The sequence below is a fragment of the Tribolium castaneum genome, chromosome 9, assembly GCF_031307605.1.
Source record: "Tribolium castaneum strain GA2 chromosome 9, icTriCast1.1, whole genome shotgun sequence".
NCBI classification, from domain to species: Eukaryota; Metazoa; Arthropoda; class Insecta; order Coleoptera; family Tenebrionidae; genus Tribolium; species Tribolium castaneum.
The window spans coordinates 12,365,753-12,387,318 of NC_087402.1; the positions used below are offsets into that span (position 1 = coordinate 12,365,753).

A 21,566-nucleotide genomic window follows, 5' to 3' on the forward strand; every position below is an offset into this window, starting at 1 on the left:
ACCAGGGGCGTCTAATTAATTTTATCCACAACCAGTCTATTATTAGCTCATAATACCACTAACATGGAATCGTCTATCCATAAAATACGCGGGTTTTACAGAAAAATCGTCTCGTGATTGGCCGAATTAAAATTAATTCGACAAATGTTACTTCAAAACGTCAAATAAAATTTTTCCAAAATATTGATTTAATCTTTATTGTCTGACTGTGGATAAAAGATTGTATTGCATACGGGTCTTACATGTATTTTATCCCCTTAAGGCTTCAGGGTACCGAAGCGATTGTTGAGAATTGGTGTACTACAAGTTGCATACTTTTTTTAGACCTGTTTTCAGTGACAGCTGTCAATCATCGGATAGGCATCCGACCTTCGCCTCGGGGTGTCTTGTCCCTTCTCATAAAATGCAAATAATGTAAATAAACTGAATTCCACTATCGCCCACGATAGTTTCTCTTATTTCAGAGATTCAAGCAACATACAGTGAAAAATACGTTTTTTATTTTGTTAAAAAAATTTGATACTAAAGAATAATAAAATACTAGCATAGTTTTGTAAAAAATAATACACCATTACACCATTTATTTATTGGGTTTTATGTTTTAATTAACCGAATTCTGTTCGCTATATTATGTGTCATGTGCATTTCTAATTGGATCACTTGCATTGAAAAAATATAAAATAAAAAAATTAATTGGTGGAACATTATTGTTCTTTCAGAAAACAGTTTAACTTTAAAAAAGTTACTAGGAATATCTCATTAAAATGATGAAAACTTCGTTCTCGCGTTTGATCCTTTGCGGGGATATATTACATTGTAAGACTTTTATACTATAAACAACTATAATTGTCAGTTTTCCGTTTGTGTTGCAACCAACTGTAATTAAACACTTAATTAGCATATTTCTTCCGAATTTCTGTTAAGCATTCACACTATTAAATATTTCCATTTTTTTTTTCAACCATTTGAAAATAGATTTGTACAATGTATGCTTTTTTTCATCAGGCTACATCAGGTAGATGATTATTTAATTAAAATCGAAACGTCGCTAAAAATATAAAGTTTAATTACATCCTTGCCTTAAACAATTTCTTCCGTCAAAATTTTTTAAGGGCAAAAATGTAATTTCAAAATAATTTCAATCTCTAGTCTAAACAATTTATCTACCGTTACAATTGAATATGTACTATTACATTGTTTGAATATACAGCGTGCTCAAAAACTGGCGCACCAACTCAGTGGTGTGTGGTAGAGAATTGGTTACATATAAAGCTAAAAATAGTAAAAAAATTCTTTGTATTAAAGTTATTGATAAATTACGGGTTTTAGATAAATGATATGTGTCACCGTTGTCTAACAGTCATGATCGCAATAGAATTTGATCAATAATAAAAATAAATTATTTTTTAAACGGTTTCCTAGGAAATAATTCCCAGTGTTGGCACATCTACACATTGTGATTTTTTTGATGAATTTAAATTTTTTTAAATTAAAAACACTGCTAAAGTCTGATAGAAAATTTAAAAATAATTATTTATCGTTTTGTTAGGGAACGATTACCTAGTGTAAAACATGAAAACATTAAAAAATAATGAAAACTAAAGAAGTTAACACAATAAGTTTGTAGCTCTAGATTTTTTAAAAGATGACTTTAGGAATTTTTTCAACATTTTTTCCGTTATCTGCACTTGCTTCTCAATAACGTACCACTGAGTTGGTGCGCCAGTTTTTGAGCATCCTGTAGTTATAGAATTTGCAAATTTGAAAGTAAGAAAAGTGCAATTTTTTAAGAACCGTTCGTTTTTTGAGATATACGAGTAACGAGTATGTTTGTTTTGTCATTTTAATACATACATTTTGTGACAAACTTAAAATTTTTATAATAATTATTTATTTGTTGCTTTTTTATTGGAACTTGTCATTTATATTACTTTTATCTTTAATAAACAGATAAAAAATAAGTCTACAAGTACAAGTGGCGGCAATTTTAAATCTGCACGCAGGAGAAAACAACGCTTGTGGTGGCCCTGTATCATATACCAAGTGAGTCAAGTTTTATTACACTCAGGCACGTTATACACCTCATTTGACGTTCTGAAATTACTTTTGTCAAATAAATTTTTAAAATAGAAATACTGCATTAGTTCCAGCTTAGTTTACAGTAAATCTGTCCTCGACGTCGAATAAAGAAGAAACCAACCATACAGCGTGTATAAGAATTCGCTCCCCAGAGAAAAAGGTGTAAAAGAGCGCATCAAAACAAGAAATAAATTGAAAAAAAAGTTTATAACTCAAATGGTAATCAAGTTAAGACATCCTAAAGTTGACCAATCCGACAGCAGTACCATCGAGGGATAGTGCTAGAATATTTTCGTTGCTAAGCTTTTCCGTATTTTCATGTAATTGCGAAAATTTCAATAAATGTGTGGTCTACTGGTTGTTTTTATGTCAATTAGACAATTGTTTAAAATTATTTGTTTGTCAAAATGTATTCTGCCGCTGATTACGTTGAAATGATTATAATCTTTGGATAGTGTAATCGGAACGCACGGGAAACTGCTAGGGAATATCGGGAACGGTTTCCTAATAGAAACTTTTACCGTGACTATAAAAGAATTTTGAATTTAATCGCACGGAGCAAGAATTCAAGAAGCTTTGGGGACGATAACTAATGAAATAATCAACAATGCTCGAAGAAGAAGAAGCTCATTTCGAGCATCTGCTGTAGTGCAGATCAAAATTTGAACTTGCATTTATTTGTTACTATCTGTTACATCTTCTGGTTTTGGTTATTTGATGTGTTATCTTGTTTAATAGTAGTTCTTTAATTAGTTAAATAGTAGTCCTTAGTTTAATAGAAGTCCTTGTTTAATAGCCGAATTATTTTCATTGTTATAGAAACATACAGTTTAAACAATTTAAAATAGCAATGAAAATTGTTGCTATGATACAAACTGTTTATTAAATATTGACCAGCTCGTCTGTACAGAAGTAAGAAAAAAAACAGCATAAATAAAAATTTTGCAACATGTTATAAAAAATGTTAAAATAGAAAAGTTGTTACACTTGATTAGTGTTAATTGACACACGTATTCCTGATACACCCTGTATAATACAAACTGATCCAGAAAAACTAAGTCTGTTGGCAACATATTTGGATTTTTGTTCGTAATTTGCATCACTGCAACCAGATCCATTTTGCTTGACAATGATTTGATGTACAACTCCACATAATTGTTGAATTGTTGTTAACTGGAAGCATATCCTACTCAATATTGCCAACAGACACACTATTTTTATGTTTTTTTTACCAAAATTTGAGTTAATTATTTTGTGCCGATTTATTTTTGACTATTTTTTGATTTCGTTAGCGACACCGTCACAAAGTAAAATATTTTTGACGTTTCATATACACTTTTCTTATCATGGATTTTACACTTTTACAAACGTTTATACAATACAAATATTTATGAAATGGTGGAAGACACAAGTAGTGAAGATAACACAACAACTAACAAAGGTGTGAATGCAAGATCTGAATCTTTGCCAGTTCGAGTTCACAGATGTGAGTACTGAAAACTTATACACGAAGAAAATTGATTTTTTTCTAGTTTCGGAAAGTGAAACTTCGTCGTCAAACAATGCACCAAGAGGTTCCATATCCGACATAAAAAACGAAATTCAAAACGTATTAGATCTAATGGGTCCAACAACTCCCGATTTGACCACATCACATTACACAAGTAGTGATGCAGAAAACGATGAGTCTGTTTTGTCAGCACTTGATGTACTTAACAAATCTTTTTTTACAATTTTGGGAAATTAATTATGTTTTAAGACACGTCGCACGAGACTTTCTTCGGGTTGTGACAAGTGTTCAAACAATTGTTGTTCTTCGAGTAAGAGTTCAAATAAAAAGGATTCGGTAATGGCAGATGCTGGGACCTGTTCATTAAACAATTTTGAGCACTTTGAAGATATTGAACCTTCATGTTGTGATCATAATCATTTTAGTGTGAGGCCTGAGTGCTTGTGTATGAGACCTGTTGCTTCGTCCACAAGATGTGAAGGTATTATTCAAAATAGGTAAGTGCTTGGAAAAATAGTACAATAAAAGTTGTAAATCATAAAATTCTATATAAAAATGTTTTTTGAATTAAACCTACCGTTGATAAATTTATCTTAAATGTTTCCCTATCAAAAGCAAAATTGACTAAGGATTCTAAATCTGTTTTCATATTAGTTTTACGATTCTTAGTTTTAAAGGTATTAGATGAAATGGTAAATTTTAAAAACTCTCAATTTGTGCTTTATTTTACTCCAAAAAATTTAAATGCGGTGTCTAGAAATTCTACTATGAAATGAAATGTGATTTATTACAATTTTTATTTAGAACTATTTTTCCTAGCTCTCACCTACGAGTATGTAATATGTAGTTTACATAATCTTGAAAAACATATATTTTTAAAGTTTTTATAGTTTTTTATCATTCATCAATTCGTACAGTGTGTTTCAGAAATGAGCCACTATACAAACTTATGTTTATTGAAATGAAACACCGCATATTTTGGGGATGTAGCTTTTAATACTGTCTATTATGAACTAAACACACATAATATTACACATAATACAAATGTATAATATTAATAAATATTAAAAATTTTCAGCAATAAAAACATAAGTTTGTACCTCATTTCTGTAACATCCCGTGTAGCTGACAATAATTTTAGATGATGCAGAAAGCAGAAGCTTTGTATAAATATATTTTTTATAAATTGAGTTTATTTGAATGTTATACCATTTAATGGTCATTGTTTCTTTCTAGGTTACTACCTTATGCCCAACAAAAGTGGGTCGAAATTAACAACAGTTGACTGTAAAAAACGAAATTTATTCGAATGGATAAAAAATAGATCACACGAACTTATAATAAGGAAACAAAACTACAGTCCTTGTGACTTGTATAAAATTAATATTTGTGGACAAGAAGACGACACAGGTCCTCCAAAAGTAATTTTTCTCATTTTTTTTTAAACATTTCACTACCTCAACATAGTATTGGTGGGCAAAAAAATTCGAAATTAATAATCCAAAAATTTCCTTACAAAAAATTAAAAATAATTTAAACGTTTGGTTCCAAATTTTTTGCCTAAACTATTTATTTACATTACGAAAAAATAATCATTGGGTACACTATAAAGTGCGTTAAAAACGTGATCATTTTTGAGAAATTACTTTTTTGAAATTCCTTTTAGTTTTAAGAGTTGCAGGTACATTTTTTTTTAAATTTGTTTAGCAAAATTTGGAAAATATTTTTTTGTACGACTAAAATCTAAAAGAAATTTTATTTAAAAAATCTTATACTTTAAAAGCAATCAGTAGTAATCACATTTTTAACGAACTTAATAATGAAGTACTTAATTTCTTCGTAAAGTAAACACTCGTATAGTAATATTTTTTAAATTTTGGTCGAATGTCGGAAAACGTTGTTGTCTTTCGCACTCTTTGATAAAGTAGCTAGGAGCAAGTAAGATAATGAATATGATGGGCCGCCCTCGGCTCAAGCCAGGAATATGTTGTTTTTCTCACACTTAGGTCATTTAAAAGAGACAGGAAACTTTCGCAAGCCCAACTACGTCACCCACCCAAAATATGTCAGTGATTCTCAACATGTTGAAATAATGCAACTAACGCGGACAACAAGTAAATTTTATTTACAAAAAATATTTACAAATCTATTTACAATTTAATGTATTTCAATCTCACTTTCTCACTTTTTAGTTTACGCTTGCTTTCAAACCTTTTACTGTAGTTTTGAAATACGTAACACATTTTTTTAAGTTCTAACTAATTACTTATGACTCTTATGAGTTATTTGGTAGTAGTTTTGAGGTGGTGACTTTTTGCCTAAAAAAATATGAACAAGCAGAGCGGGAGCGGATAAAAAATGTAAAAAATTAATCGAAACTTCGCATTTTACCGAATAAATAAGATTGATAAAATTGTAAACTACTTATTAATGATTTCTCATTGCAAGTATAAATTACATTAGCTTATTATTTTTTTATTATTTTTTTGAAGAGCATGAATAATTTATAACAACTAATTTTGAGAGAAAATGCGACTTTGGCGTTTTTATAGTTTTGAAACAGCTAATAAATTCTTACTATTTCGAAATAATAACAACCTTTTTTTATTAGTAATCTATTTTGCTTATTTAAAAAACGCTGCAACGTGTATAAATACACACTGTTTGTAAAAGACTGTAGGATCTCAGGTAGTTCTGGAATTTGAATTTACCGCATTTAATTATTTTATTTCTATGAAATTTCTAAAAAGTACCAATTTTTACATATTTAGGCACCTAATAAAACTAATTTTTTCATATACCAAAATTATTCGTTGTTTGTTGAAAGAAGCAGTAAACTTTTAATACTTACTACGATCCTACAATCATTTATAGACACTTTGTACAATTTTTAAATACGCGCGATTTTAAAGTGTATACGGCAACATCAATAACCCAAGAAACGTGAAGTATAAATGGTATCTTTTTAATGATTTGAAATTGTCAATTCCATGACAACGAAAGGTATACTGACCTCACATTACATTATTTCTAATTCTTGTAATATTAATATCTGTATTTATGATTTCAAAGTGTACTAATAAAAAAATAACGTAAAGTATTCGTAGAAAACTGGTCTTTAAAATACTTGCTCTATTTCGACCACTCTGGCTACGCCATCGTGCTCGAAAAATCACGCGTGATTTAAAGACCTCAATATCCATTTATATTTTAATGTACTATTTTAGTTCTTTAGTTTTTAATTTTAAGTTTTTACGCGACACTTTTAAAGGCACTTTTTTGGGTGTCAATATTGACAGTAATTTACTATGGCATGATCAAGGTAATGTGTTGAGTAGCAAATTAAATAAAGCAATATTTTTATTTCGGCAGCTAGCAAATACGGTTTCAATGGACATTCTCAAGTCTGCCTACTTTGTATATTTCTAGTCACACCTTTTATATGGAATTTAAATTTGGGGACACTCAGTAATAAGATACCGAATATTTGCCTTACAAATGAGAGCAGTACGTATAATAGCTGGTTTAAATTATAAATCTGATTGCAGAGCAGTCTTTATTTATTTGAAATTTATGTCATTGACTTCTTTATATCTTTATAACTCTCTTCTTTATAATAAGAAGAATATTAAAAATATATCATTCATAAAGAATTTCATGATCATGATACAAGGGGGAACAAAACTATATATTGTACCTTTGCATAACACAATTTCTAGAGCAAAAGGTTGTACCCGATACGATGCAAATAATTTTTTCAATGTTTTGCCGGTCGAATGTAGAAAAAAACTTTTCAATATTTTTAAATCAAACTTAAAACTTTAAACTAAAAACTAGTCCCACTTTCATTAACAGTCATACATTGCTTTTTTTTCAGAAATAATTATTATTATGTATTCTATGTCTAAAGAATTAATATGATTCTAATCTGTGTAACTTAATTACTAACCAAAAATGAAGGGCTGAATAAGCTAGACCATCCAATGTTTCAAAATTTGTAATTAAGTGCGGCATCGGAATATGTATTGTTGATTGCACTTTAGATGTGCAGATCTCGTAAAATTACGTAAAAACACCTTTAAATTTTAAAAACATCCAAATAATTTTTTTGCCCTTTTCTTTTTTGGCTTTTTCTTCTAGTTTTCGCTTTTTATTATTTATAATTTCCTGACTACTTTTCTTTGTTTGTATTCTTTCTTCTCTCCCTTATTATGTATAATTTATGTTTTCTTTTTATTATTTCTCTATTTTTATTCCTTATTTTTATTACTTTTACATTTATTAAATTTTCCATATATTCCTTCTACTTTACTTTTTGGCTTTTTTCTTTTATTTTCTTTTTTTATCAATTTATTTTTAATTCTAATTTTTTAGTCTTATGTTCCATTTTTTTATAATGTTTAATTATAAAAAAATAATTAAATACTAAAATATATTTAATTTTCATAATATTTTTATTCTAAAATTCTTCTTTACACTGTTTTGGCTTTTGTTGTGTTTTTTTCGTTTATTTTCTGTTCTTTGTTCCTTTCTTATATTTTACATTTTACTCTTGGATTTTTTACTTTTTACTGAAATTAAATTTCAGATCTTTTTTCCTGCTCCATCTCCTAGTTCTGCTTTTTTCTTTTCTTCTTCTTCATTAGCATTCCGTTTTTATTTATTTTGTACTTTCCTAGCTTCTTTTTTGCATTTATATGTATTCTTTCTTCTTTTTTGTCATTATTTCTCCTGTTCTTTCCCTTTGTCTATTTTTTATTACATTAAGTCTCCAGTGTATCAATTTCTTGAAATTTAAAAATTCTCAAATTTTTACAAATTGCATTAAATTATGAAATGAAAAAATCTTTCTGCAACTTTGTTTTTTTATTGTTATTTTTTCGTGTTCATTATTTCTCGAGTTGTTTTTCTTATTAATATTATCGGTAGTATAACTTTCTTTCATTCTTCTTCTCACATGCATTTTGTAGTTCTTTATTCTTCTTTTGACTATCCTTTTACTTTTGGGATCTTTTTTATATTTTACAGTTATTGTTTCTTTGTTCACTTTTTTGTGTACTCAAATTAATTTGTTTGTTTTTTTCTTTTTCCTGTTTCTTCTTCTTTGAGCTTTCCCTTTTTGTCATTATTTCTTATAGTATTTAGATTTATTTATTTTCTCGTAATTTTTCTATTTTTCCCTCTATTCACTTTTATAGTTTTTTACTTTTGTGTTCTCTTTTTTATAATTCTGCTACTCTAATTCTAAAAGTCTTCTTCGACTTTGAATAAAAAAACAAAAAAATTCTGTTATTCTCCTTCGCTCTCGTAATCCCCTTTTTATATATAATATTTTTACTTTGTTCTTTTACTTTCTATTCAAATTAATCCTCTTATCTTTCTTTGTCATTATTTTTCCTGTGTTTTTATTTCATTATTTTTTACTTTTACTATACCACCGTTAACGGTATGAAATTACGAAATAGTCAAAAATTGATTTTGAAAAAATTTTCTCTACTCGCTCCGCTTGTTCATAGTTGGTGTAATAAAATAAGTATAACAATAAATTCTGAATTATTTTAGCGAGTAGTTTTCGATTTGGTTGATGGTATCCCTCGGCCATCTTCGACCACTGTTGCAACAAACACAATCCATAATCCTGTCGAAAAAACAACTAAAAACAACGAAACAAATTCGAACAATAATTGTAACTGTAGTAACGAAATAAAACCGAAAAGAACAATGACAATGGCACAAAGTACGATTCAAAAAAATGTTTACTACGACAGTGAAGGAAATACAAGAGTTGATTATTATTATTTTGACCACGGCAATGCGCAGTAAGTTGATTTTTCCACATTATTTTTGACTTCGTTCCAATTGTAGGTTTCTGCATACGACTGATACGCCTCCTGTGATGAAATGCGAACTTATAGCTGAAAAAACTGAAAAATATACGACAAAATTTTGGGCCGAGTTTTTTGCTTCAATTCACATTGGAGTGTCTTTTTGTGTGTCTTTTATTCTACAGTTGTTTAAATTTTTGTTGTATAGTGTGTTTCGTCCAATCTTTGTCGGTTTAATGCAGATGTGGTCGGATTATTTCTTCAAACCTTTTCTTACAACGCTGTTTAATGGAGTGATTCAACCGTTTTTAATTTTTCTTTACAATATTGCTACTTCGGTTAGGGATTTGTGTGATCCGATTGCGGAAGCTTTTGGGTATTATTGTCGTGAACTGGCGGTTTTGCTTAAGGCTATTCGGTTGTGTAGTTATAAGAAGAATGGCAAAGAAGATAGTAGTTGTGATTACAGGAAGAAATATAAGTGTGAATGCTGAATAAATAATATAATACATGTTTTGCTATTATGAAATATAAGAATATACAATACCTAACGAAAAATGTGTGGTAATTGTTTTTTTTGTGAAATGCTACGCTAATTGCTAATTACTAATTAGACACATAGAAGAGCAAAAAGCATCATTTAGTCTGATTCCAAAGTTTTCAAGTTAAACTTAAAAAAAAACGAACGATGGCGCCCTAAAAAACAAAATTTCTAACACATTATAGGACTCGAAGTTGCAAATAACCGTCAAAAATTACTAGAAATTTATATTTGTTTGTACATTTTTGTTGAGTCAATCTCTAATTTTTCTTTCAAATCAAAAGTTCGCGCCCTAAAATAAAATATTTCCACTATTTTGAACCACAACAAGTTGAAAGTTAGTCATAAATGTCTGATTAAGACGTCGAAATCGATAAGAAAATTATATTTTCTGAAAAATTGAAATCAGATTTAGGCCGCGAAAACTGTTGAGTCATAAATCATTGAAAAATTGGTATTTATTAATCTTTGAGAAATTGCAGTCACGAAAAATCGCAAAAATGATCGGAGCATGCTAGTCGTAAAATCACGCACCGGATACGATACAACCAGTTAAAATAATCCAAAGTAATTTTTCGCGATATGAAACTATTTATCAAATTTCAATAATGTTCCCTGGACTTCGAGGGGGTCTTAATGGCATTAAAAAAGTGTGTTTAAAGTGTGTTTAAACTTCTGCTTTTTAGAGTGCTATCATTCGTTTTGACTAAAAAACAGAGATTTTTCCGCAGCACAAAGAAATAGAAACGCTATAATTTTCTAATTGTTTTTGATGTCTTAAACAGCCATCATGTGTGACCAAGTCACATGATGGAATTTTGACATTTCAGCCCACTAGCTATCGATTTGAGAGAGAAATTAATGATAACCAATAACTAAAAAAGTTGAATAAAAATACTAGAGTAGATTTTTACCATCAGTGCCCTATTCCACCGACAACTTCGCAACTTTGCACCTTGTGCTTTGTGCACTTTAGCAGACACGTTTGCGTTCCAACAATAATATATTTTGCACATTTTGTAAAATATACTTTGTTTTAGAACAATTTGCAAAGACGAATGAAAAGATTTGTGGAACACATCAACTTCAGAGTTTGCAATTTATGCAGAGTGCAAAGTTGTAAATAATTTTTTGTACTCATAGCCTTTAGATAGCTATTTCTCACTCGCACTGCGGTGTTTTTTACTTTGCAACGATGGCTAGGGACATTTAATAGGTTGGTATCGCTACCGTTGAGATGGAAACGATTATTTTTTTACGGTACATGACAGTTCATGTCATTTTTTTGATTGTTTGACATGCACCAACCCATTAGCAAAAAAACTAAACTATAAAAACATTAAATTTTATTTTTTTTTTGAGAGATTCGTTAAAAAAATATTGTACCTAACTCGCTGCGCTCGTGCCACAAACAAAGTGCTCGTGTGGGAAATTACACTTTCCAACTCGTTAGGTATATAACTATTGGTGGAACAGGGCCCAGATAAAAACTTGGAATATCTTAATGTGTTCAAAATTTTTTTTTATGGCACTGTCATTTCGGTGTAAGGGACAAAATAATGATTGCTTGAATTGGTGACTCTTTAAAATGAAAAAAAGTTATAGTATGGAACGTCCGGTTAAGATGGTCAGGTCAGGTCAAGGTCGACACTTGTTCCGAAAATAACAAATTCAAGCAATTCATTGTGAGATATTTGAAACAAACATTTTTTTATGTGACTACGCAAGCGATAATTCTATCCATACTTAGAATAAGAAGAAATAGTTACTAGGTAAGTATTTGGTGGCGATAAGAGGCGATAAATAGAAAATACAAACACAATTTGCTCCAAAAATAAAAATATTTTTAAATTTTATACACGTCATGAGCTGATAATCGACAATTAATAGTTTCAACATAAATAAACTAGGGTCAGAGTTGTTATGATAGAATAACCACATCCAATCACAGTCAATTAATCCAGCGTACGACGAACATCACTCTTGTAAACACAAACATGCTGCGAATAACCGGCGGAACGATTCTCAAGACGAAAAAAATACCTAAACTACAAATTCACAAATACTCCACCGAAAATCAGTTACCGAACCAAGCAGATGTTGTGGTTATCGGTAAGTACTCAGTTTTTTGGTATATTTGCGTTAAAATCAAATTGAAAAAGTCGTTTTTTTGTGTTCATTACTTAATTTTCAGTTGTAGAAAACTTTTAATCTTTAAAAAAATATTGGTTGTCATTAATCTAAAGTATGGCGTTTTTGCATCTACATAATTATCTGATTTTTTTATTGAATTATGGATTTTCATCAGAAACATTTATGTTGGAATCACCACAACTTGTCCAATATGTAAATTAAGAATATTAGAAAACCTTGCACTCCATTTTCTCTAGCTAAAGTAATTAGAACTTTTTTGTAGGAAAGCCTTTGATTTTTTATTAAAAACAAATGATAGCGCTCTAAAAATCAAAATTTCAAATTCATTAAACTATTCCAAGTTTTAATCTGATTACAAATGATTGTTAACATGTCAAAAATTATTTAAAAAATTTTAATATTTCTTTGAAATCATAAGCAAGCGCCCTGAAATGCAAAGTTTCGATAACTTTGAACTATAGAAAGTTGTGATTTATTCACAAATGTCCATCGAAAACAATTAGAAAATTACAGCTTTCTATTTTTTGCAAAAAAATTTGATAAAAAACAAATGACAGCGCCATAAAAAGCATATTTTAGACATTAAAGTATTCCAAGATGTAATCTGATTATGAGAATGATTGTTAAAGACGTTAAAAATTATTAGAATTAAAAAACGAGTTTTTAACAATCCGAAAATTTGTAAAAAAAGGAATAATAGGGCTCTAAAAAGCAGAATAAGAATAAAATAATCCTAAGTTTTTCTCTGAAAACGAAAGCTAGCGCATTGAAAAGCAAAATTTCCGTCAATTTGAACTAACCATAGCTAGCTGTAATTGACTCATAAATGACCGTTTACGAAGTCAAAAACAATTAGAAAATTATAACTTTTGCTCTCTTGGTTTATATTTAATGAAAAAAGTTAAAATTTTTACGGCATAATGTAGAGTAAATTAAAAGATGATTTTTTCAACGAAAAGTTATACATTATTTTTATATTTTTTTAATTTTTTTTAATAATTTGCGTAACAGGGGGTGGCGTGGCCGGTTGTAGTCTCCTCTACCACTTATCCAAAAGAGGCGTTAAGGCCGTTTTGCTAGAAACAGCCAAAATCACAAGTGGCACCACTTGGCACACAAGCGCTCTGTGTTGGAGGCTAAGACCTTGTGATGTTGATATCAAATTGTTGGAATCTACCAGGAAACTTCTCATTGATTTGGAACAAGAAACGGGACTTAATACAGGATGGATTAATAATGGGGGGCTTTTCATTGCTAAAACAGAGGTAAGTTAAAAAGAATAGTTATTTACAACATTTTTTCGTTGCCTGCAAGCTATTTTATTCTGTGAAACACATTAAATTAATAGTAAATCGAAACCAATTTTATCATATTTATCATATTTTTTAAGTGACTTTGCTACTTTTGTATCGTCGCCAGGAGCCACCTCAAAAAACCGCTTAAAAGCAGCAAAAGCAGGAATTAAAATTTTAAACGCTTTAATCACGAAAAGGTTGTGGAAAAAATGCTTATTTTTAGTATTATGAATTCTTTTGCAATAGCAATGTTATCTGCTTCACAAATTATTTCTAAATATTTCGGTTAATTATCTTGGAAAACAACTGACTGAGAGTTCATTAACTTAATTGTACCTGTGATTAATGGAATAAATAATTTGTTTTCATTTTTTGATATCATAGTCGTAAAAATGACGAAATGTAATCAATATAATTGCCTAATTATTACATTTCTAGTCTTTTTATTGCCGAAATAAGTGTTTTTATGGTGATTTGTTGTTGCTATATACTTCAGAGTATATAATACACTAAAGTGGATTTTTAGTACAATTTGGCACTATGTCTTTGTTGTGGGGAAACTAACTTAATTTTCTTCCTTTGTTTTTGTTTGTACATTTTTTGTTAAAGCATCGTCAATAAAGCAAATTTTTTATGTCAGTTATTTATTTTTATAAATTACTGATAAGTTTTTTTTGTTAGTTATACTTATAAATCAAAATTACTTAAATTTGTTATTTTCTAATGTAAAAGCAAAATTTCATTGTTTCTCTGAGTTTGTAAATTTCAGTTTCACACTGCAAAGTTCAATTTTAATAGAAAAAAATTCAATTAGATTTTCAGCTTGAAAGTGAAAATTTCAAAGACACTAATATACTCTAAGTTGTAATCAAATGTCTGTCAAAAACATAATTTAATTTTTCTTGAGTCAAACATTAGTTTCTTTTAAGTCAAATGTAAGTGCCTTAAAAAGCAAAATCTTCGCAAATTTCAACTAGAAAGTAAATTATTATTTAATCACAAATGACCGTTGAACATATCAAAAGTTGTCAGAAAATTTTAGTGTTTCTACTTTCTTATTTTTGCTTTTGAAAGGAGAGCGCATTAAAAATTTGAAACACATTAAAATATTCGAAATTGTAATTTAATTACACATAACCGTTAAAGACGTCAAAAATCGTTAGAAACTTATATTTCTTTTTACTTTTTTTATAAAGTCAGTTAAAAATATTTTTCTCAAATCATAAATTTCGAATTTGAATCATAACATAACAAGTTGTAATTGAGGCATAAATGCACGTCTGAAAGGACGAAAAGGATTGGAAAGTAGCCTTTTAATCTTTGAATTTTTGTTACTTTCTGTCTTCAGAACAAATCATAATTTTCAGTGTAAAGGTTAAATTATAAGCTTCTTACTCGCTCTCGTATTGGCTAGATTAAACACGTTGCTAAGAGAAAAAGATTATAACGTACGGTATATCTTGTCCAAAAGGGGTGTTAAGATGGTTATGCTTTTTTCTTTAATTTAAATTAAAATAATAATTATTTTCGAATAATAATGATTATTATTTTTGATTTTTAAAACAAAAAAACATAACTTAGTTTTATAAAACAAAATTCTCTCACAAACTAAAATTTTGCACTGATAAATTCTGATAAATTGAATGTTCGTATTCAAGACAAACTCTGAGTATCTTAAAATTACAATGAATCAAAACAAAAATTTAGAATTTTGTATGATAATTATATTTTTTTATAAATTTCTGGCCTGTTAGATTAATTTTTTGTCTGAAATAAATTGCCATAATAAACAAAGGCAAAAGAATATAATTTAATCCATCATGAATCATGATTTTAAGATGGCAATACTGAATTTAATTTTTTTTGTACTGCCGGTTGTTGGAAAACCTCTTTTTTTTCGTTTTAAAGTTGGATTAATTTTGTGTGTTTTCTATCAGTTAGTTATAAATCAGAATTTCTTAAATATGCTTTTTTTGGATATAAAATCGAAATTTCAGTTTAAAATTAACAAAAAAAATTTTAATTCTTAACGATTTCTACTCTTAATAGTTTGTTATGTAACAAGTCTGCAAAATGGAGTTTTAGAACAATGTTAGTATATGAAAAATTTGGTTTTACTGGTTGCCTGAGTAGATAAAAATTTGAATTTTTCAGAAATGTCATAGAAATAAATTAATTATATGCGGAAAATTCACATTCCAGAACCATCTATATGTCCTATAAAAATGACATTTTTTGCGGAGTCAAAGCAGTTCCCAAAGTAACCATTTTATCAGAGAGCGTGTACCAAAAAAAAATATAATGTAGTCCATCATAATATTAAGTTGTCAATACAGAATTTTTGTCCAGTAATTTTTTTAATGTTCTTATAAATTAAAATAACTCTTTTTTTGTTTATCAACAGTTAGTTATAATATAAATCAGAATTTATTCTAAAAAAAATCTAAATGAATTATCAGCCTGAAAGTGAAAATTTTTATACCGACTCTCAAAAATATTTAGTATAACTAAAAAAAAACTAAGCTTCAAACTAAAATTTTGTTTTGTACCCTCAAAGAAAACAATAGAATTGAAAAATTTGAAATCTGAATTAAAATCACGAAGAAGTCTATCAAAAATTATAATGGAATATGAGTAATACTAAATTGGTAATACTAAATTTCGTTTTGAAATTAATAAACAACTGCCGTTTGTTGGAAAATCTTTTTATCAATGTGTTTGGTTATTTTCAAAAATTTAGTGTGCATGTGACTACCGAAAAAAATAATGATTTTGAGTTGACAATGCTGAATATAAAATGTTCTATTTTTTTAATTAAAAAAAAATTAAATATAAACGTTAAGGTACAATTTGCTGGCTCCTGACGATTCGTTGTTGTACACAAAAAGCAATCATTGTTTATCATTTATCACACATTACCACTTTTGAATCACCCACAACTGATTATCACCAAATTTCCTTCATTTTGTGGCATTTAATTTACGGCAAATTTTACAACAGCCCTAAAGCTGAAACTGACGTTAAAGATTGGTTTTGATTTGGTATCAATTTGAAATTTCGGCACTCATCGTTATTGCTTGTTCTTGCTTTAAACCTTGCCTTTATTAATCATTACGAGTTGTTTTTTGACAAATTAATTGACAAATTTGCAAGCTGCAATTTAATTACTACAGTGTTTTGTAACAAAAATCACTAGTTGTGCTCACTCGTTTTGGCAAACTTAACTACATAAAAAAAATCCACAGGAACGAATCCAAGAATACAAACGTCTTCACACCTTCGGCCACTTTTTCAACATTGAAAGCCATATAATCTCACCTCAAGAAGCTTCAAAACTCTCACCAATGCTCGACCCTAACAAGTTCAAAGGAGCCCTTTATTCACCTGGCGATGGCTTTACTGACCCTTCCATGTACAGTGCAGCCCTTATAAAAGGCGCCACTACAAAAGGGGGGCAAGTAATCGAAAATTGTTCAGTTACAAATATCCTAACTGACCAATCAACAAACGTGCGAAAAATCACAGGCGTGGAAACATCGAAAGGTACCATCAAAACTAGCTGTGTTGTGAACGCTGGTGGAGTTTGGTCGAAAAATATTGCCGATCTAGTAGGTCTAGACCTACCAGTGGTACCAATGAAACATTCATACATCATCACCGAAAGTATACCTGAAGTGAAAAACACACCAAATATTCGTGACCACGATGGGTCCATTTATCTCCGAATTCAGGGTGATAGTGTCTATCTAGGTGGCTATGAAAACAACCCGGAAATAATCAGAGACATGCCGTCCGATTTCCAGTTTAGTTTGTTCGAACTGGATAAAAGTCTGTTTGAGGTGCATTTAAAAAGTGCCATGGATATAGCCCCAGTTTTTGGCAATATAGGGATCAAATCGGATGTTTGTGGGGCTGAGGCGTTCACACCTGACCATAAACCTATCATGGGTGAGGATCCCAGGCTTGCAGGTGGGTACCACTTATTTTATTTTATTTTTTTTTTGAAGTTAAAGTTTGTAATTTAAGGTTATTTCTACTCGTGTGGGTACAATTCGTTGGGTATAAACTTGAGTGGTGGCTGTGCCGAACAGTTGGCCATATGGATAACGAAAGGTCGGCCCGAAGAACCATTATTTGCGTATGATATAAGGAGATTTACGCCCAACCAACGATCGGATCGGGCTTGGGTTACCGAAACTAGTCAAGAATGCTATGCGAAAAATTATAGTATTGTTTTTCCACATGATCAACCTTTAGCTGGACGAAATCATAAAATTGGACCGTTTCATGAGGTGAGAGGTCTGTTTGTTATCGATAAGTGCATTTTCTAATGAAGTAATCTTGTTTGTTTGTATCCCAGGGGTCAGAGATAAATTTAATCTAAGAAGTTTAAAGGGCAATCATGTTGCTAAATATGAATTTTTGGGAAAAAGTTATTTAGTTAGTAGTATGGAATTTTTGGTTTTCTTTACAAAAATTTATAGCAACAGTGAATGCAGAAAAAAATATAATGTAATCAATAATGAATTTGAATAGGCAATAATGCAATAATGAATTTCATTTTTAAATTATGCCTATAATTGCCGTTTGCTTTTTTTTCACGAAAATTTGTGTTTTATTTGGAAACACTAATTATCGCATCACATAAATTGAAGGATTTTAAAGCTTAAGAGTTCTGAAAAAGTACTGAAACTGATAATATAAGGTAGGGGCATTCTCAAGTAACTTCGACCGTTATGACTTTTTTAAACAATTCGTGAAGATTCATGGCCAGCTAATTAAATGTCAAATTAACAAAATCACAGAAGGCGACGTAGAAGGGAGGCAGTTATCCAGGTTCAAGGAGGTAATTCAAGGTATAATGATTGCCGCTGAATGCCAAAATTGCCTCAGTAGACCTTATTCAAGCCAAAAAAACTTATCCGATTTTTTTTACAAATCAAAAACTGTAGTTTAATTGCTGATGTTGCAATTGTGGGTTTAGTTTAATTTAACGTTAATTAATTAATTAATTAATTTTTGTTTTTTTAATGTAAGCAGTAAAAATAGTTATTTATGTAACAAGTCCGCAAAACAGAGTTTTAGCAGACGAATCGGATTAAAACGACGAAGGAGCCGAGTCCTTAATGTGATGAGTCCGCTAACACTATTTTGCGGAAGTGTTGCCTACATTTTTTTTTGATACCAGCTCTTCAGATCTTTTAAAATAGTACTTTATAAATTTTTTATTTTTTTCCCTTAATCTACACATAGTTTTCAACAACGTACCACAGAGTTGTGCGCTAGTTTTTGAACAATCGCCGATTGTTGTAAAAAGTTTTTTTCCGAAATTTTTGGTCTTGCTACAAAAAAATTATTCATTTACATTTTGGCAACTCTTTTTCACAACGTCGTTCTTCATCTCTTTCCTAGCTCTTATCTTCTCTAACTCATCTCTTCGCTAATTCTTCTTTTCTTTAGAGATTTTTTTACCAGTTCTTCTCTTTTCAATCTTTTTTAAGACGGTGTTCTACTTCCTTCTTTTTCTTTTTTGCGACGTCGTTCTTTTTCCTTTTTGTAGCTCTTCTTTTCTCTATTTCTTCTCTTCTTTAGCAATACTTTTTTCTAGCTCTTTTCTTGTCTAATTCTTCTCTTATTTAGCTATACATTTTTCGAGCTCTTCTCTTGTCTAGTTTTTCTGTCCCTTAGTTCTTCGATTTCCTGTTCTTTAACAAGCTGTTCTACTTTCTCTTTTTCTCTTTTTTCGAAATCTCCTATTCTGTACCTCTTTCCTTTAACTTCATTTTTTTCAAGACGCTGTTCTTCTCTTTCTTTTTTTTGCCACGTTCTTTTTTTACGTTTCTTTAGCTGTTCTCTAATTCTCCTCTTTAGTGAATCTTTTTTATAGCTATTATCTTGTATGTATAGTTTTTTCAAAGGAAAGCTCTAGCTTCTTTTTTATATTTTTTAAGACGCTGTTCAACTTTCTCTCCTTTGCGATCTCATTGTTTTGTCTCTTCTCATCTATAGTTTTTATTTTTTTACATATTTTCTCCTCTTTCCACTTCTTTAACATGCTGTTCTACTTCTTTCTCTTCTTTACAACGACGTACTTCTTCTCTTTTATATATCTTATTCCTTAGCTCTGTTTTTCCTTACATCTTCACTAGCCCTTCCCTTATCTGCTAGAAAATCTTCGAGATGAAAACTTTGCTAGTTCTAGTTTTTCTCTTAAAATTATTAAAATGGCTAAAGAAATATCTCGCAATAAATTTTTAACGCAAATATGCTAACTGCTAATTTGCTTTTCATTTACAAAAAGACGTAAACTTTTATAGTTTTAAGGTCCAGTTTCTGAAAACATACTTAACGGCGAGATAAACGTAAACCTCAGGTAAAACTCAGGTAAACAGGTAAACCTCAGGTTATAGCCTCAAATAAGAACAAAACGACCGATCATTACTGTTTTTCGACATTTTTTGCACAATTAGTTGTTGTTTTGCATACACTCTGGCCCCGAAGTTGCCTACATGTAACGAAAAATGCGTTAAAAATACCAATCTTTTTAGTGTCCCACTCTCAAATAAATTTTTTCACCGAATCAAAAAAAAATTTTCTATTAGGCTTTAGTCGCCGGCGGTGCTGTAATGGAGCAGGCCCAAGGCTGGGAACGTCCAGGTTACTTCGTCAAAGACAGGACAGCCCCCGTGCGGGGCTACGACTGGTACGGCTATTACGACCACGTCGACAATCCCGACAAAAGATACGAGCAAGAACTGGAGGGCGATTACACTTTCGGCTTCTCCAAACATCACGATTTGGTAACGAAACTCACTTTAGTGATTTTGTATGACACGTTCGTTTTGTCCAGATTGGGGAGGAAGCCAATGCTGCTCGAAACAACGTTGCACTTTTCGACCTCTCCTACTTCACCAAAATGTACTTAACAGGTCCCGATGCTGAAAAAGCTGCCGATTGGATTTTCACAGCTGATACAGATAAAGAACCAGGACGTGTTGTTTATACTTGTTCTTTGAATAGTAGAGGTGGGGTCGAGGCTGATGTGACTGTTACAGCATTGGAGGAAGGTGTCGGAACTCTAGTTGGGCCCATTTTGAAGGGGAAAGGTTACTATATTGTGGCTGGTGGCGCATCAGGATACCAAACAGTCTCACACTTCAAGAAAGAACTAGCCAAGAAGAATTTCAAAGCTGTTATTAGTGATATTACGGATAAGTTAGGAGTTCTTTCAATTCAGGGACCCAAAAGTCGGGAACTTTTACAATCAATTACTGAAACACCAATCACTGATGAGAAATTCCCACCTGGGATGTCGCACCTTATTAAAGTCAATGGTCACGTGTGCCGTGCCATGAGGGTTAGTTTTATTGGAGAATTGGGATATGAATTGCACGTTCCTGTGGCATCGTGTGTTGCCGTTTTTAACAAAGTTGTGGATGCTGGACGAGGGTTTGACTTGAGACATGCCGGTTTCCGCGCGTTGTATTCTCTGAGTCTTGAGAAAGGTTACCACTTGTGGAATCACGACCTGCGAATTGATGATAATCCCGTTGAAGCGAATTTGCAAGGGATTTGTCGGAAGGATGGACAATACCTAGGTAAACAACATGTAGAGAAATTGAAGGAAGAAGGGGTGAAGAAACGTAGAGTTTTCTTCACATTGGAGGATCAAGTCGCTCTTTATGGCTTGGAGACCATTTGGAGGGACGATACCATTGTGGGGTATTTGAGAAGAGGGGATTATGGATTTAACCTCGATTGTAGTATTGGCACTGGATATATTGAACATCCCAAGGGAAAAATTGTGACGGATGAATTCCTCAAAAGTGGAAATTATCAGATTGAAGTTTTGGATAAAAGGTATCCAGCGACTGTGTTTTTGAAGAGTCCCTTCGATCCGAAAAATCAGAGGCTGTTAGGACAGTACGACCAACAGTTTGAGGAACAGTCGCATTTTGAGGATTAATATTGTTGTTGTTTTATAATTTTTAATTGTAATAAAAAATAAAAACCATATTGCGTTGTTTCTGGTGGTCAATTCTGAAATTACTCCACTCTAATTTAAAACAGCATGAAAAATTCGTCCGGAAAATCGTCCTTATGGACAAAAGGTATTTCGAAAAATTCAAATATTGACACATGACAAACTTTTTGAGACATCC

At 30.6% G+C, this 21,566-nt stretch overlaps 2 protein-coding genes across 2 annotated transcripts; both read left to right on the plus strand.

Annotated features, from left to right (window-relative positions):
- The first annotated feature begins 3,365 nt into the window (after positions 1 to 3,365).
- Positions 3,366 to 9,970, plus strand: LOC103312770 (uncharacterized protein). Its single transcript, XM_008194237.3, has 6 exons — positions 3,366 to 3,565; positions 3,612 to 3,787; positions 3,839 to 4,070; positions 4,826 to 5,010; positions 9,152 to 9,408; positions 9,455 to 9,970. Exons 1-6 carry the CDS (start codon positions 3,475 to 3,477, stop codon positions 9,906 to 9,908), a joined length of 1,395 nt encoding a protein of 464 aa, XP_008192459.1. The 5' UTR covers positions 3,366 to 3,474; the 3' UTR covers positions 9,909 to 9,970.
- Positions 9,971 to 11,881: 1,911 nt separating this feature from the next.
- Sardh (Sarcosine dehydrogenase) lies at positions 11,882 to 21,418 on the plus strand. Its single transcript, XM_963350.5, has 6 exons — positions 11,882 to 12,067; positions 13,121 to 13,374; positions 16,650 to 17,373; positions 17,431 to 17,696; positions 20,007 to 20,204; positions 20,255 to 21,418. Exons 1-6 carry the CDS (start codon positions 11,953 to 11,955, stop codon positions 21,368 to 21,370), a joined length of 2,673 nt encoding a protein of 890 aa, XP_968443.2. The 5' UTR covers positions 11,882 to 11,952; the 3' UTR covers positions 21,371 to 21,418.
- The last annotated feature ends 148 nt before the right edge of the window (positions 21,419 to 21,566 follow it).

Bases quoted from the DNA above. Each gene is read 5' to 3' on its own strand.
- LOC103312770 (XM_008194237.3), top strand. From the start codon at position 3,475: ATGGTGGAAGACACAAGTAGTGAAGATAACACAACAACTAACAAAGGT. The intron at 3,566-3,611 runs GTGAGTACTGAA...ATTTTTTTCTAG, and splicing joins GCCAGTTCGAGTTCACAGAT to TTTCGGAAAGTGAAACTTCG. The intron at 9,409-9,454 runs GTAAGTTGATTT...TTCCAATTGTAG, and splicing joins TTTGACCACGGCAATGCGCA to GTTTCTGCATACGACTGATA.
- Sardh (XM_963350.5), top strand. From the start codon at position 11,953: ATGCTGCGAATAACCGGCGGAACGATTCTCAAGACGAAAAAAATACCT. The intron at 13,375-16,649 runs GTAAGTTAAAAA...AAAAATCCACAG, and splicing joins TTTTCATTGCTAAAACAGAG to GAACGAATCCAAGAATACAA. The intron at 20,205-20,254 runs GTAACGAAACTC...CGTTTTGTCCAG, and splicing joins TCTCCAAACATCACGATTTG to ATTGGGGAGGAAGCCAATGC.